The following is a 15,576-nucleotide window of genomic DNA, read 5'->3' as shown; positions in this document are numbered from 1 at the left end:
AACAGCTGCTGACGGCCTTCTACCGCTGCACCATAGAGAGCATCCTAACGCATGGAATCCCTGTGTGGTACCTCAGCTGCACGGAGGCAGAAAGGAAAGCTCTACAGCGGGTAGTCCATAGAGCTCAGAGGGCCATCGGAACACAGCTACCAGACTTGGAGGGCATCTACAACACACGATGCCTCAGAAAAGCCACCAGCATCCACAAAGACTCTTCACACCCCTGCAACAGTCTGTTCGAACTCCTTCCATCGGGCAGACGATACAAGGCCTTCTATGCCCGCACCTCCAGACTCAGGAACAGCTTCATCCCCAGGGCCATAGCTGCTATGAACCGGTCCTGCTGAGCCGGATGGCCACAACGCATAGATCAACTTGCACTTTACCCTGTCCAAAACTGTTACAACTGTTCGTTTCGTTGGGTTGCTGCTGTCTAAATTACCTAAATTATTGCATCGTATGGGAGGCGCATTCCCAATCTCGTTGTACCCCTGGGTACAATGACAATAAAGATATATTGTACTGTATTGTATTGTATTGTATTGTATTGTAATCTGACACAGTTGTCAATCTCAGTTTCACCGCGGGTGGCCCTTGAAATTGAGAAGCAATTGTTTTTATTGATAGGTATGTAGTGATATTGGATTACACAATGGAACACGCAGTCTTTATTCGCTTTAGGTTGCAGCAATGAATATAAACTTATCTTGCCCTCATCCCAGCGAGATATAAAATATACTATTTTTGAGATCTCACCCTAAACTCTGCCCTTCCTGCGGCGCTCCCTCCTCACCGCCTCTCATGTGGTACTCCCTCCAACTCGCCACTATCACGGCGCTCCTTCCTCGCCGCCTCTCCTGTGGCACTCTCTCCTCGCCTCCTCCCCTGTGGCGCTCCCTCCTCGCCTCCACCCCTATGGCGTTCCCTCCACCTCACCCCTATCACGGCGCTCCCTCCTTGCAGAGGGAGGGTCAGGTAAGGGGGTGGTGCAGGGAGAGGGGGAGATTTGGGAGGACATGTGGGGGGAGGTTAGTGTAGAAGGTGCGGTTCAAAGAAAGATTTCGAGGGAGGTGTCGGGGGGAGGAATGTGTGGAAAGACAAGGTTTGAGAGAAGGTGTGGGGGATGAAACGGTGTGGAAGGTGGGGAGGATGAAACTTGGGATGTTTGAGGGAGGTGTGGGAGGGGAGGAAGGTGGAGGGAGATGAGGTTTCGGGGGAGGCATTGGGGGAGGGTGAAATCGGGGGTGGAGGTTTGAGGGGAAGATGGGTGAAGGTTTGGGGAGGGGAGGGGAGTGTGAGATGTGGGACAGAGGGATAGCCAGGGGTGAAGCTCCGCTGCCCCTCCCCCCCCCCCTCCCCACCCCGCCTGAAACCTCTTTCCAGCGGGAACCTCTCTGCTTTGCTCCAGGACGGTCGGTCGTACAGAGTCCAGATTCGACGGGCTGTTAATCTTTAACCGCACACCATCTGCTGAGAGCCGGATCACGTCCACTTCGAGGACAGCGCAGCGAGTGGCGGTGAGGGTCGAGGCACCTCCTGCTCCCTCCTTCCCTCGGCTCCCCCATCCACGGGTAACACGAGGTCAACCAACCCTACCCCCTGTCCCACCGCGGGGCGTCCGACCACCCAGGCGTTCAGTGGGCGGCCGGGGAGGGTGTGGGGGCGTGGAGAGATGTAGGCAGAAGGGGAGGGTGAATCCTGCAAATCAACGCTGGGGAGGCAGCAGGCATCCATTCCCTGCACAGGATGACCCACTCTACATCAATGGGGTCTGCGTGGAAAGGGTACCAGCTTTCAGGTTCCTGGGTACGCACATCGCAGAGGATCTCACCTGGTCTACCAACACCATCACCACAGTAAAGAAGGCACAGCAGAGACTCCACTTCCTGAGGATCCTCAGGAAAACCAACCTGCAGGAGAAGCTCATGTTGTCCTTCTATCGCTGCTCCATCGAGAGTGTGCTGGCATACTGTATAACCACATGGTATGCCAGCTGCTCAGAAAAGGACAGGAAGGCCCTTCAGAGGGTCATCACGACGGCCCAGAAAATCATCGGCTGCTCACTGCCCTCCCTGGAGCACCTGTTCAGCCTGCGCTGCCTCAGTAGAGCAGGCAAAATAATAAAAGATCCATCCCACCCCGGCCACCGTCTGTTTGTTCATCTGCCCTCTGGTCGACGTTTCAGGTCAATCAAATCCCGAACAAACAGACTTAAGAACAGTTTTTACCCCAGGGCCATACGAGAACTGAACACTACCTGTGCACTAGGCAACACCGTTAAAAAATCTTGTACTTAATTTAATTGTATTTATGTATTTATTTGTTTTTGCATTTATTGCATATATGTTTGTACGCACCGTCAGGATTGGCTGTTTTTTAATTTCGTTGTACTCGTTGCAATGACAATAAATGAATATTATTATTATTATTATTATTATATCTTAGGGGCGGCGGGGTGTGTGTGGGGATCAGGAGATAGGTGAAGCGGAGGAGGAGGAAGCTATCCTCTTGCCCTCCACCCCAGCGGGATCTTGCAGGTGAAGGCGGAGGGTATGGGGAGAAATCATTGGCATCTGGGTGGAGACAGTGACAAAGGTTGGAGTCGTAAAGGGGACTAAAGGTTGTTGTAAAAGGCGAGGGGAGGAGCAGCGAAATGTAACCCACACGCACACACATACGTACACATAAAAAACATACAAATCATAATAGTGCAATAATAACAATAATCGTCTGTGCAGTTCAGATCTTATTTGAAATTGTACTGTTTAATAGCCCAGTGGTTGAAAGGAAGTAACTGTTCCTGAACCTGGACGTTGCAGTTCTCGGGCTCTTGTACTTTCTTCCCGATGCGAGGTGTGAAATGAGTGTGTGTTCAGAGTGGTGTGGGCCTCTGATGACGCTAGCTGCCTTTTATGACTCTATGGGGTTATAGGAGAAGTATATAAACCTCTGTCTCACTTGATCTTTCCCTCTCTGCAGTTCCAGACCACTCCCCTTCCTTTGGCCGAAGTTCCTCCTCCTCCCAGCAACTCGCTGGACCATGGCGGCCGCCCACAAGGCCGGAACGGGTCCTTACTTCACGGTGCGCCCGTTCCGGGCCGGCGACTCGCCCGAGGCCCGCAGGATCTTCTCGGAGGGTCTGATGGACATGCCTTGGCCGGCCTTCCGCTGGGCCCTGCAGACGCCCGCCGCTGTCTGCCTCCTCCTGGCTGCCGGGGCCGCCGTCTACGGAGCCGGCTGGTCGCTGGCCTGGGCCGCTCTGACCGTCGTTGTGCTGCTAGCCCTGCTCTACCTGGCCTGCCACCAGGTGTACGCCGGGTACGTGAGGGAGACGCTGGAGGCGGACATGGCGGACATTGAGGGGACGTTCGTGAGGAGGCCGGGGGCGGGGTTCTGGGTGGCGGAGGAGGAGGGGGGAGGCGTTGGGCTGCGGGGGGTGGTGGCGGCGCAGGAGGCCGAGGGGCAGCCGGGTTGCTGCCAGCTCCTCCGCCTCTCGGTCGACCGGCGATGCCGGGGCCTGGGCCTGGGCCGCAGACTAACCCGCCGGGTGCTGGAGTTCGCCCGGGATGGCGGCTGCCGAGAGTGCGTCCTCCACACCTCCACACCCCAGCAGCCCGCCATCCGGCTCTACCGGGCACAGGGCTTTCGGATGACCAGGGACGACGGGACATTGCCCGGACTAGCCCTGCTCTCCTGGGTCACCAACATCTATGAGTGCGAGCTGAGGCTGGGGCTTCTGGACGTCGGTAATTCCGACTAAGCGGGCCCCGGGACAGTGAGAGGGGGACTTGTCAATAAACGAAACGTCCCGACTGGAAACAGTCTCTGAGTTCATATCGGTGTCAAGTCAATAAAGGAAAGTCCTGACTAGATATAGTATTTGAGCTCGTTGGTGAGGGGAGAGGAGAGAAGAGGAGGCGATGGAAGGGATGGGGGCGGGAGGGAATGTGGTGAGAGGATGGAGAGGGAGGGGATAGGAGGGATGGGGAGGAATGAAGGGGGGAAGAGGGCGTGTAGGGGGGAGACGGAGATGGGGAAGAGGGATGGGGTGCGGAAGTGGAGGGGTGGGAAGAGGAGTGGATGGGCGGGGAGGGGTGGTTGGAGGAGGGATGAAGGGAAGCATAGGGAGGGGAAGGGACGAGGAGGGGTGGGGAGAGGAGGCGTGGGGAGGGGAGAGGTGCGATGGGGAGGGGTGTGGAGGGGAAGTAAATGGCATTGGAGTTGGAATAGATCAGGATTAGGTATGGTCCCATATAATAGACAATAGACAATAGACAATAGGTGCAGGAGGACGCCATTCGGCCCCTCGAGCCAGCACCGCCATTCAATGTGATCATGGCTGATCATTCTCAATCAGATCATACAGATCAAGGTGCACAGGGACCCTTAAACTGACCACATAGATCACGGGTCAGCAGTGGAGAGACTCAAGAAATTCAGATTCCTGGCGTGTATATCTGAAGACCTGTCCTGGGCCCAGCACCCTGATGTAATCACAAAGAAAGCCTCTCGGTACCTCAACTTCTTGGCATGAAGGGTCCCAACCCATAACGTCACCTATCAATGTGCTCCAGAGAGGCTACCTAACCCGCTCCGTTATTATCCTCCATCCTATCTCCCCTGGTCAAATCCCTCCCCACCTATGTCGAAGACACCTCACATGCTCTCGATCTCCTTGATAACTTCCGGTTTCCAGGCCCCCACTCCCTCATCTTTACCATGGATGGCCAGTCACTCTACATTTCCACCCCCCACAAGGATGGTCTCGAAGCCCTCCATTTCTTCCTCGACCGTAGAACCAGCCATTCCCCATCTACTAACACTCTCCTTCGCCGAGCAGAGCTGGTTCTTACCCTCAACAACTTTTCCTTTGACTCCTCCCACTTCCTCCAATCCGGAGGCGTAGCTATGGGCACTCACTCGCATGAGCCCTAGCTATGCCTGCCTCTTTGTCCGGCACGTCGAACAATCCCTGTTCCGGACGTACACTGGCCCCATCCCCGAACTCTACCTCCGCTACATCGACGACTGCAATGGTGCTACCTCTTGTACCCATGCAGAACTCACTGACTTCATACACTTCACTTCCTATTTTCATCCTGCCCTTAAATATACTTGGACTATCTCCGACATCTCCCTCCCATTTCTGGACCTCACCATCTCCATCACATGAGACAGATTAGTGACTGACATCTACTATAAACCCACTGACTCGCACATCTATCTGGACTACACTTCTTCCCACCCGGTCTCCAGCAAAAAGTCTATCCCCTACTCCCAATTCCTCTGTCAACGCTGCATCTGCGCCCGGATGAGGTGTTTCACACTAGGGCGTCAGAGATGTCCTCATTCTTCAGGAAACGGGGCTTCCCCTCTTCCATTATAGATGAGGCTCTCACTAGGGTCTCCTACATCCCGCCCCTCCGCTCTTGCTCCCCCTCCCCCCACTCGTAACAAGGACAGAATCCCCTCGTTCTCACCTTCCACCCCACCAGCCGGCGTATCCAACAAATCATTCGCCAACATTTCCGTCACCTACAACGGGACCGCACCACTGGCCATTTTTTCCCATCCCCTCCCCTCCCCTCTCTGCGTTCCGCAGAGACCATTCCTTCCGTAACTCCCTGGTCCACTCGTCCCTTCCTACCCAAACCACCCTAACCCCGGGCACTTTCCACTGCAACCGCACGAGATGCAACACCTGTCCCTTTACCTCCCCCCTCAACTCCATCCAAGGACCCAAATAGTCTTTCCAGGTGAGACAGAGGTTCACCTGCACCTCCTCCAACCTCATCTATTGCATCCGCTGCTCCAGATGTCAACTTATTTACATCGGCGAAACCAAATGCAGGCTCGGCGATTGCTTCGCTCAACACCTGCGCATATAGATATATATATATATATATATATATACATACACACACACACACAAACACACGAGGAATGGGCCTAACTAGGTCTAGTATATATATTACCAAAACTCAGATCTTGTATATATATATATATATATATATATATATATATATACACACAAGGTCTGAGTTTTGGTAATGTATATACTAGACCAAGTTAGGTCCATTCCTCGTAGAGGGGGTGCAGGGAAGGGGAGAGGGTGTGACTGAGGAGCCCTGGACCCAAAGCCTCTCCTGTATTGGTGTAGCACCCCCAACCTCCCACTGAATCCCCCTTATCCCCCCTTCCATCCCCACTGACCCACTCCATCCCCCCTACCCCACACCCACTTGCACCTCCCCTGCCCCCACTCCCACCAGCCCTGCCTTCACCCCCCTTGCCCCCTCCCCATCCCTATTCCCCCCTCCACCTCCCTCCCCACACCCACTTCCGGCCCGCACTCCACTCTCGCCCCACCCCAATCTTCCCTCCTCCCCACCCCCACTCTCACCCACCCCCACTCTTTCCTCCACCCCACCCTCTTCTCCAGTCCTACTCTCCCCCCACCCTCTCCTCCCACACCCTCCCCCCACTCTCTCCTCCCACACCCCCACTCTCACTCTCCCCACCCCCCTTTTCCCCCACCCCCTACCCCCCTTTTCCCCACCCTCTTTTCCCCCACCCCGTTTCTCCCCACCCCCACTCTCTCCTCCTCCACCCCTCCCCACTCTCACCTCTTCCCCAGCGCCACTGTCCCCCTTCCCCGCCCCACCCCCACTCTCTCCTACCCCCACCCTTCCCTCCACCCACTCGCCCCCCATGTCCACTCCTCTCCGTGGAGCCGTTGGCGGCGAAAGCCACTTAGCGAGTGTGCAGGGAGCGCCCGACGACTGGAGAGGCGGGCTGCGGACCTGGGACTACTCAAGGCCGGCGGCGGCGGGTCTGGGAGTGGGGAGAGGGGAGAGAAGCGAGGGGAGAGAGGAGAGAAGCGCGGGGAGAGAGGAGAGGGCAGCCCCTGATTGCGGGCGGACAGCTCCGATAACGGCGTCCATCGACATACGCACAGCACTTTGAAAAATGTGTTTAGAAATGAAAGTTTGAAACATTCAAATCTCTCTAACTTAAAAAACATAAGACCAATTTGAATAAAATTTGTTATAAACAGTCGCCAGGAGAGTGGTGATTAAGGTGGTGCTAAAATTATGGCGTTATGGTTTACCGTTTTGGCTGTAGGTCCACATGTCCACAACCAAATCTAAAGTTTCAAAGTAGATTTATATACACATACATACATATATATATATACAAGATCTGAGTTTTAGTATATAGAGACTAGACCAAGTGGGCCCATTCCGCGTAGAGGGGGAAGAGGCAAGGGGAGAGGGTGTCAGTGAATGAGCCCTGGAACCAAAGCCTCTCCTGTATTGGTGTAGCACCCTGAAGCCCCCACTCAATCCCCTTATCCCCCCCTCCTCCGCCCACAGACCTACACCATCCCCCCCTACCGCACCCCCACTTGCACCTCTCCTGGCCCCAACCCCACTCCCCGCAGCCCTGCCTCCAACCCCCTTCCTCCCTCCCCACACCGATTTTCCCCTCCCCCTCCCCACTTGCCCCTCCCCTGCCCCCATTCCTCCCTCCCCACCCCTATTCCTCCTCCCCACCCCTATTTCCCCTCCCCCAATCTCCCTCCCCGCACCCCACTCTCCCCCCACCGCAATGTTCCCTCCTCCCCCACCCCCACTCTCCCCCACCCCCCCTTTCTGCACCACCTTTCCCTCTAATCCATCTCCCTCAACCCCCTTATCCTCCCCCTCCCCCCCTATAGATTTAAATTTAAAATGTGAATAACTTTCAAAATATAACACCCATTTCAATGAAACTTCTTCCATTAGCACCAAAGGGACGACGGTGAGTAAGTTGGGCCTAAAATTGTCGCACTATCGTGTACCGTTTTGGCTGTAGTTCAGGACCAAACAAACAAACAAACAAGAGTTTTAATATTGAGTATACACCCCCACACACACACTGTGTTAATGTTTATTGCTAGTGTTGAGCAGAAGGTACAAGAGAGTCAAGAGAGTGTTTTATTGTCATGTACTATGTCAAACATAGCACTGAAAAACCCATATTAAAAAATGAAATGTGTGTGTGTGTGTGTGTGTGTGTGTGTGTGTGTGTGTAAATATATATATATATATACACATGAAATGATCTGACTAAGAATGTTTGTTTCTCGTGTTGTGCATATATATATGATTAACTTGTTACAATTGCACCTGTCAAGGTTTAGGATATATTAGGATGTAAGTGGACAGTCACTTCTTGAAGTTGACGTGTTGGATGTATACACACACACAGATATACAAACACGCACACATCAACATACACTTATTTATATATACACACATAAACATACACACAGATTTCTACACACACATTATTATTATTTTTTTTTTTTAATTATTATTTTTTCCGGTCAATACAACAGATTGACCATACAGTTTTGAAAGTTAAATAGTGCAAAAAAACATTGTATCAAAAAAAATAAACCAATATAATCACACATATTTTCTGACCGAAAAAAAAGGTGTAGGCAGAAGCCAGAGCCTATTATGCCTACCCATAATAGTTGACAAAATATAATTTTTAAAAAACGCATCATAGGTCAGAAGCAGATAAACAAAACATAGAAAGAAACACACATGTAGTCAAGAACCATCATTTCTATCTTATCAGTCATTTCTCAGTGCAAATAACATATTTTGTATCATTCAAATATAATATTTTTGAACATTTTCTTGAATTTACGCATATTACTGTAGATCCATGTCTGGTTTTACTGTTGTGCATCCAGTCCATAATCCAGGCCGGGTTTTGTACTGCGTTATCCTGGTGTTAGTTAGGAGACTATCCTGAGGGATGGAGGTAACGATAGCCAGCACCTGTACTGCCAATGTACTGCTAATAAAGGACTTAAATACACCGGAGTGCCTCTGAATGTACCCATTCATTAAACATGGTGTCAGAAGTGGGATTCGAACCCACGCCTCCAGTCGGAGACCAGAGGGTGCAATCATGTGCAGTATGTAACAGTTTGGCCCCGCATCAGCAAAGGGAACTGCTTTTGCTGCGCCCGGTTCCTGATTTACCCTGGTCCTCTGACGTTTTGGGTGGCATGGCCATGGGTCTCCCATGAAGGGTCATGATCGTCTGGGCGTAGTTAGTGGGACCTGCCAGGAGCCACGGTCCTGTCTTGTCCAATCGGGAGGAGGGACCTACCGGCGGAACAGAAAACACCTTCTACCGGTGAATGGGCCGGTGCCATCTTAGCCGCGTCCACGTGGCTACACGGAGGTCACAGATGGCAGGTTATAGACCGATGGATGCCAGGCGTCGGCAGACCGCAAGCTGGTCTTTATACCAACAAAGGAGTCGCTGGTTTATTCACAAAATGCTGGAGTAACTCAGCAGGTCAGGCAGCATCTCGGGGGAGAAGGAATGGGTGACGTTTCGGGTCGAGACCCTTCTTCAGACTGGTGTCGGGGGTGGGACAAAGGAAGGATATAGGTGGAGACAGGAAGATAGAGGGAGGGCAGGAGAAATCACAGAGGGGGAGCAGCGAGAGAGCATGTTGCTAAACTCTCGTCGAAGAGAGGAGGAGAACTTCTTCAAAGTCGACATACCTCGAAGAGAAATAGTGGAGCCGGTGATGGAATCACCCATAAAATCGCCTATACAGTCACCCGTGACATCACCGGTGCAGTCTCCTGAGCAAAAGGCTGTTGCGGGACCAGTGCCGTTTGGACCACTACCTTTGTATATGGAATAATGAGTGAGCAATATAACGTAAATAGTGAATTTTGATTCAAAATGGCCTTAGTTTTGTGCAGTATTGCAATGGATTTAGACAGTTTTGATTTGATATGTTTTATGTGAGGTTTCCAACAGTTTAAGATCTATTATCACTCCCAATAATTTATTTTCATACACTCTTTCAATTTCTACATCATTAATCATAAGTGTTACATCCGAATTTCTTTTTCGATTTCCAAACACAATAAATTTTGTTTTACTTAGATTTAATGACAATTTATTAGTATCAAAACATTTCTTTCGGGTTTCCAATTCTCCCTTAACTGTGTCCCTCCACATATATACCCCCATACACATACACACACACATATATATATATATACACACATAAACAGATATACACGTACATACACACATATATATACACATATATACATAAATATATGTAAATCACATGTGTGTGTGAATGTATAGATGCATACATATTCACACACATATATATGCACACACACTTATACATACAGATATATATACACACACTCAAAACATTTATAGATATCTATAAATATATATATTTCTATATGTGTATGTGTGTGTGTTTGTGTGCATGCATATGTGTGAGTATATATATATATACGCACATCACAAGCACCAAACATTCTTACAGTCAGATCACTTTGTGCAGAATCTTTGAGTTAAGGTCTGAAGAAGGATCTCAACCCGAAACGTCACCCATTCCTATCCAGAGATGCTGCCTGTCCCACTGAGTCATCGATTTAATGATAAAGCAAGTCGTTTTATTGAAATCGGTGTTATATTTTTAAAGTTATTCACATTTTAAAGTTTAAATCTATCTCCTAGGGAGGGAGGAGGGAGGGAGGGAGGGAGGCGGAGGGAGGGAGGGAGGGATGGAGGAAGGGAGGCGGAGGGAGGCGGAGGGAGGTGGGGGGGAGGGAGGGGGGAGGAAGGTGGGTAAGGGGGATTGAGGGGGATGGAGAGGGAGAAGCGAAAGTGGGGAGGGGGAGGGGGAGGGGGAGGGGAGGGAGGGGGGAGGGGGGGTAGGAGAGGGTGCTGCACCAATGCAGAGGAGGTTTGGGCCCAACGGGTCCACTTGGTCTAGTATGTGTATAAAACCATTATTCAGTGTGGGAACGGTGGAGTAATGGGAGCTTATTGCCAACAGGGGGCACCCAGCACACTGCCCCAACACAATCCCAGGTAGAACAGGCAGTGACAAACATCACGTGTGGGATTTTAGAAGTGGTGGAGTTGCTGCCTTACAGCACCAGAGATCTGGGTTCGATCCTGACTATGAGTGCTGTCTAAACGGAGTTTGTATGTTCTTCCTCTGACCACCCAGATCACGTTGAACATCCCCTCTTCCTAACTTGACACCATTCAGATAATAATCTGCCTTTCTATTCTTACTTCCAAAGTGAATAACCTCACACTTATCTACATTAAACTGCATCTGCCATGTACCCGCCCACTCACACAACCTGTCCAAGTCACCCTGCAGCCTTATTGCATCTTCCTCACAATTCACACTACCCCCCAGCTTAGTATCATCTGCAAATTTGCTAATGGTACTTTTAATCCCTTCATCTAAGTCATTAATGCATATCGTAAATAGCTGGGGACCCAGCACCGAACCTTGCGGTACCCCACTGGTCACTGCCTGCCATTCCGAAAGGGACCCATTTATCCCCACTCTTTGCTTTCTGTCTGTCAACCAATTTTCTATCCATGTCAGTACCCTACCCCCAATACCATGTGCTCTAATTTTGCCCACTAATCTCCTATGTGGGACCTTGTCAAAGGCTTTCTGAAAGTCGAGGTACACCACATCAACTGACTCTCCCCAGTCAATTTTCCTAGTTACATATCATATCATATCATATCATATCATATATATACAGCCGGAAACAGGCCTTTTCGGCCCACCAAGTCCGTGCCGCCCAGCGATCCCCGTATATTAACACTATCCTACACCCACTAAGGACAATTTTTACATTTACCCAGCCAATTAACCTACATACCTGTACGTCTTTGGAGTGTGGGAGGAAACCGAAGATCTCGGAGAAAACCCACGCAGGTCACGGGGAGAACGTACAAACTCCTTACAGTGCAGCACCCGTAGTCAGGATCGAACCTGAGTCTCCGGCGCTGCATTCGCTGTAAAGCAGCAACTCTACCGCCGCCCACATCCTCAAAAAATTCCAGTAGATTTGTCAAGCATGATTTCCCCTTCGTAAATCCATGCTGACTCGGAATGATCCTGTTACTGCTATCCAAATGCAGGTCGGAGTGGACATGATGGGCCGAAGGGCTTGTTTTCACGCTGTATCTCTAAATTCCAAAAGTGTTCCCCTACTTCAGATGAATATCTGTGATCTGCACCAGACTGCAATCACCCACCCTGCATCAGTATAGGTACCTAGGCACTCGGCCTATCCACAGTAACATACGAGATGTTCATGTATATTCCCTAAGCCCAGTGGATTACCAATGTGGTGTAATGATCCCAAATTCCTCCTACCACCCCCGTGCACCTCCCATGGTGAAGTACTGATCCCAACACATCTCTCTGTCCCAGTCCCCTCCCATCACACAGCACTGATCCCAAACCTGTCCCTCTATCCCACGCCCTTCCCATCACACAGTACTGATCATAGAAACATAGAAAACAGGTGCAGGAGTAGGCCATTCGGCCCTTCGAGCCTGTACGCACCGCCATTCAATATGATCATGGCTGATCATCCAGCTCAGTATCCCATACCTGCCTCCTCTCCATACCCCCTGGTCCCTTTAGCCACAAGGGCCACATCTAACTCCCTCTTAAATATAGCCAATGAACCGGCCTCAACTACCTTCTGTGGCAGAGAATTCCACAGATTCACCACTCTCTGTGTGAAAAAAACTTTCTCATCTCGGTCCTAAAAGACTTCCCCCTTATCCTTAAACTGTGACCCCTTGTTCTGGACTTCCCCAACATTGGGAACAATCTTCCTGCATCTAGCCTATCCAACCCCTTAAGAATTTTGTAAGTTTCTATAAGACCCAACACATCTCTCTATCCCACTACCCTCCCATCACACAGCACTGATCCCAAACATGTTCCTCTATCCCACTCCCCTCCCATCACACAGCACTGCTCCCAAACATGTCCTTCTATCCCACCCCTCCCATCACACAGCACTGCTCCCAAACACATCCAGGCATCAAGGAGGCGGAGCAGTAGTGTTGCTGTCGGAGACCCCGGTTCGATCCTGATTATGGGTGCTTGTCTGTACGGAGTTTGTAACGTTCTCCAAGTGACCTGCGTGGGTTTTCACCAACATCTTCGGTTTGCTCCCACACTCCAAAGACGTACAGGTTTGTAGGTTAATTAGCATGGTATAATTGTAAATTGTCCCTACTGTGTGTAGGGTAGTGTTAATGTGCTGGGATCGCTGGTCACTGCAGACTCAGTGGGTCAAAGGGCCTGTTCCTGCACTGTATCTCTAAACTAAACTAAAACTAAACATCCCTCTATCCCACTCCACCCCACTTATCACATAGTAATGATCCCAAACACATCCTTCCGTCCTAGACAATAGACAATAGACAATAGGTGCAGGAGTAGGCCATTCGGCCCTTCGAGCCTGTACGCACCGCCATTCAATGCGATCATGGCTGATCACTCTCAATCAGTACCCCGTTCCTGCCTTCTCCCCATACCCCCTCACTCCGCTATCCTTAAGAGCCCTATCCAGCTCTCTCTTGAAAGCATCCAACGAACTGGCCTCCACTGCCTTCTGAGGCAGAGAATTCCACACCTTCACCACCCTGCTCCCCTCTCATCACACAGTACTGATGACAAATACCCCTCTATCCCCCTCCCCTCCCATCGCACAGTCCTGAACACAAATGCATCCATCTGTCCCACTACCCTCCTATTTAAGTGTAGTTGATTCCCAATATGGAGACACTGCTATTCTGGTATACTGACTCATTGGTATTCTAATCCCAAACTCATCCCACTGTCCACCTCTCCTGCCGCAGTATAGCACAGGGGTGGCCAAACCGCGGCTCGGGAGCTACGTGCGGCTCTTTGACCTTTAATATGCGGCTCTTGGAAATATGTGGGCTGAGCTCCTTTTTTCATCACAGTTAATATAAAAGGTAAATAAGAAGAAAATTCAAGCTTTATAATTATTTACTGGGTATGAATTGAGACCCCATTTGGAATAAAACGTAAGTTTAATGTTCACGGTTAGTAAAAATATTTAAGTTCATGTCTTGCGGCTCTCAAACATCTGAACTTTATCGTATGTGGCTCTTACATTAAGCGAGTTTGGCCACCCCTGGTATAGTATGATCCCAAAAAAACCGCACTATCCCATTCCCCTCCCATTGCATGGTATTTATCCCAACTCACACAGCCAGTAGGCTCCCTGGATCGCACAAGACGGAGAGTGGCAATCAAGGGGGCTTTTTCTGGTTGGCTGCCAGTGACTAGTGGAGATCCGCAAGGGCCGATGCTGGGGCCGCCACTCTTCACGTTGTATATTAATGATTTGGACGAGGGGATTGAAGGCTTTGTGGCAAAGTTTGCGGATGATACGAAAATAGGTGGAGGGGCTGGTTGTGTCGAGAATGCAGGGACTCTGCAGAAGGACTTGGACAGGTTGGGAGAGTGGGCAGAGAAGTGGCAGAGGAAATATAGTGTAGTGAAGTGTGGAGTCATGCATTTTGGTAGCAGGAGTAAAAGCATAGGCTGTTTTCTAAATGGGATGAGAATCCAGAAATCGGATGTGCAAAGGGACTTGGGAGTGCTGGTGCAGTTTTCCCAAAACATTCATCTGCAGATTTTAGATGATCAGCCATGATCATATTGAATGGCGGTGCTGGGTAGAAGGGCCGAATGGCCTATTCCTGCACCTATTTTTCTATGTTTGCTAAGTTGAATCGGTAGTAAAGAAAGCAAGGGCTTGTATACAAAAACAGGGTAGTAATGTTGAAGCTTTATAAGGCACTACTGGTAAGGCCACATTTGAAATGTTGTGAGCAATTTTGGGCATATCTGAGGAAGGATGTGCTGGCTCTGGAGAGGTTTCAGAAGGGATTTACAAGAATGATCCCAGGAATGAGTGGGTTAACCTATGATGACTATTCTTGCTATTGAGGGCGTGCAACGTAGGTTCACTAGGTTAATTCCCGGAATGGCGGGACTGTCGTATGTTGAAAGGCTGGAGCAATTAGGCTTGTATACACTGGAATTTAGAAGGATGAGGGGGGATCTTATTGAAACATATAAGATAATTAGGGGATTGGACAAATTAGAGGCAGGAAACATGTTCCCAATGTTGGGGGAGTCCAGAACAAGGGGCCACAGTTTAAGAATAAGGGGTAGGCCATTTAGAACGGAGATGAGGAAGAACTTTTTCAGTCAGAGAGTGGGGAAGGTGTGGAATTCTCTGCCTCAGAAGGCAGTGGAGGCCAGTTCGTTGGATGCTTTCAAGAGAGAGCTGGATAGAGCTCTTAAGGATAGCAGAGTGAGGGGGTATGGGGAGAAGGCAGGAACGGGGTACTGATTGAGAGTGATCAGCCATGATCGCATTGAATGGCGGTGCTGGCTCGAAGGGCTGAATGGCCTACTCCTGCACCTATTGTCTATTGTCTATTGTCTATGACCAATTGTCATCACTGGGCCTGTACTCGATGGAGTTTAGAAGAATGAAGGGGGACCTCATTAAAACATACAGAGTAGTGAAAGGCCTGGATAGAGTGGATGTCGAGAAGATGTTTCCACTAGAGCTCATAGCCTCAGAATTAAACAAAGTTCTTTTAGGAAGGAGACGAGCGGAAATTTCTTCTTAGATTAAA

The 15,576-nt window shown here is 50.2% G+C and overlaps 1 protein-coding gene across 2 annotated transcripts; it reads left to right on the top strand.

Moving 5' to 3' along the window:
- The first annotated feature begins 1,496 nt into the window (after window positions 1–1,496).
- On the top strand, window positions 1,497–3,849 carry LOC144603214 (N-acetyltransferase 8-like). 2 transcript variants are annotated; one of them, XM_078416414.1, is made up of 2 exons: window positions 1,497–1,571; window positions 2,980–3,849. In XM_078416414.1, the coding sequence occupies exon 2, from the start codon at window positions 3,041–3,043 to the stop codon at window positions 3,758–3,760; it is 720 nt and encodes a 239-aa protein (XP_078272540.1). In that variant the 5' UTR covers window positions 1,497–1,571; window positions 2,980–3,040; the 3' UTR covers window positions 3,761–3,849. The 2 variants fall into 2 exon arrangements, with proteins under 2 accessions (XP_078272540.1, XP_078272539.1); XM_078416413.1 differs by having other exon boundaries at window positions 1,529–1,581.
- Window positions 3,850–15,576: the final 11,727 nt, after the last annotated feature.

The sequence above is a fragment of the Rhinoraja longicauda genome, chromosome 19, assembly GCF_053455715.1.
Source record: "Rhinoraja longicauda isolate Sanriku21f chromosome 19, sRhiLon1.1, whole genome shotgun sequence".
In the NCBI taxonomy this organism is placed as follows: domain Eukaryota; kingdom Metazoa; phylum Chordata; class Chondrichthyes; order Rajiformes; family Arhynchobatidae; genus Rhinoraja; species Rhinoraja longicauda.
Note: the sequence above shows the minus strand (reverse complement) of the source record. Positions and strands in the feature narration are given on the sequence as shown.